Source organism: Perkinsus marinus, assembly GCF_000006405.1.
Source record: "Perkinsus marinus ATCC 50983 genomic scaffold scf_1104296973032, whole genome shotgun sequence".
In the NCBI taxonomy this organism is placed as follows: domain Eukaryota; phylum Perkinsozoa; order Perkinsida; family Perkinsidae; genus Perkinsus; species Perkinsus marinus.
Window position 1 is genome coordinate 1 of NW_003201552.1, and position 1,449 is coordinate 1,449.

Below are 1,449 nucleotides of genomic sequence, written 5' to 3' on the forward strand. Positions count from 1 at the left end.
AAACGCCTTGAAACGAGTTCAGCAGGTTAGTGCCTCCAGCTGCATAAGCCCGAGGGGATTATTTACATCTCCTGGAAGCAGTAAAGCTCTTGCCCTTACTCTTTTTGGGCAAAAGAGTAGTGTGGATGTTGGGTAAGACGCCACCACTCGCAAGAGTTACACCAGCGAGGAATTTGTTCAGTTCCTCATCGTTGCGGACAGCCAATTGAATATGACGAGGAATGATCCTAGTCTTCTTATGATCACGCGCAGCGTTACCGGCGAGCTCGAGAATCTCAGCGACGAGGTACTCCAAGACTGCAGCTAAGTAAACTGGCGCCCCAGAACCTACGCGTTTGGCATAACGCCCCTTCTTGAGGTACCTCGCGATACGGCCAACAGGGAACTGTAGCCCGGCCTTGGCGGACCCGAGACTTAGCTCCGCTGCCACTCTTCTTGCCAGCCTTACCGCGTCCACCTTTGCCTTTGCCAGACATGTTTTGGTTATAAGCGAGTGTGAGAATGTGGGAGATGAGATGACGATGCGATATCATCCAGTGGCGCCTCACGCTCATTTTGATGAAAAAAGTGAAAAGTAACCATCAGCTCCGCCGAAATCAATCGTAGACCGGGGACTTTACTAAAAAACGTGTGACAACTATAGACAGTTTTTTTTTCTCTGTTCTATGGGGTTACCCTCTAAGACAAACAACAAAGCCTTGAGGCAGTCCGATAAGGACTATAGATTAACTAACAAAGGTAGAAGCAGTGCTTCCATACCAGGTCTTCCAGGCCTCCCATCTGGGCGCTCTGGCAAGAGTTCGGCGAAGTGTGGTATTAATTCGCTAGCTCAGCCGGCGCAGTCACCAGGTTCGTCAACGAACCGTCACGAGAAGAGTTTAGAGAAATCAGGTAGAAACTCTTCGCCTAAGCGCTTTGCTCTAGTTAGGGACCCGTGTTTCTCCGATATGAATTCACGTTGTGATCTATATCCGGATGTCTGCGAACGTCATTGGGACAAGATGCAGTCGGACATGCTGGCCAATGAAGGCGCGGACGGCAATAGCTGGGCAGACGAGTGCCCTATAGAAGCGGATGTCTCGATGGATCAGCTGGAGGCAGACGTGCTGGACTTTCAATATGGCGGCGCACCTTCCTCCCCCGCGTCCTCCACCCCTGCGCCCCTCTTTCCCCCTTCCCCTGCGCGCGAGCCTTCACCTCCTCGTCCCTACCCTTCGCGAGACGGAAGCGGTGACTCTAAGCTATGCTCTGGTGTCTCGGACGGCCAACAGGTTGCGTCACGCGCGGCTAATGCCAATCCTGCACCAGCGTTGTGCCAGATCATTGCGCTCTTGCGTACCCTGATCAGTACTCTCCCTTTGGGTCCTCAAGCCCCGGTTATATCGGCTCTTTGGACTCCATTGTGGAGCTCGTACAGGCCAGCCTGGGCAGTGGTTCGGCTGATGCCAA

General features: G+C 53.1%; 1 protein-coding gene across 1 annotated transcript; it reads right to left on the reverse strand.

Annotated features, from left to right (window-relative positions):
* Positions 1-58: 58 nt before the first annotated feature.
* On the reverse strand, positions 59-476 carry Pmar_PMAR025478 (histone H2A.1, putative; the record flags this gene model as incomplete). Its single annotated transcript, XM_002766366.1, has 2 exons — positions 59-385; positions 408-476. The coding sequence occupies 2 exons, from the start codon at positions 474-476 to the stop codon at positions 59-61; spliced, it is 396 nt and encodes a 131-aa protein (XP_002766412.1).
* Positions 477-1,449: the final 973 nt, after the last annotated feature.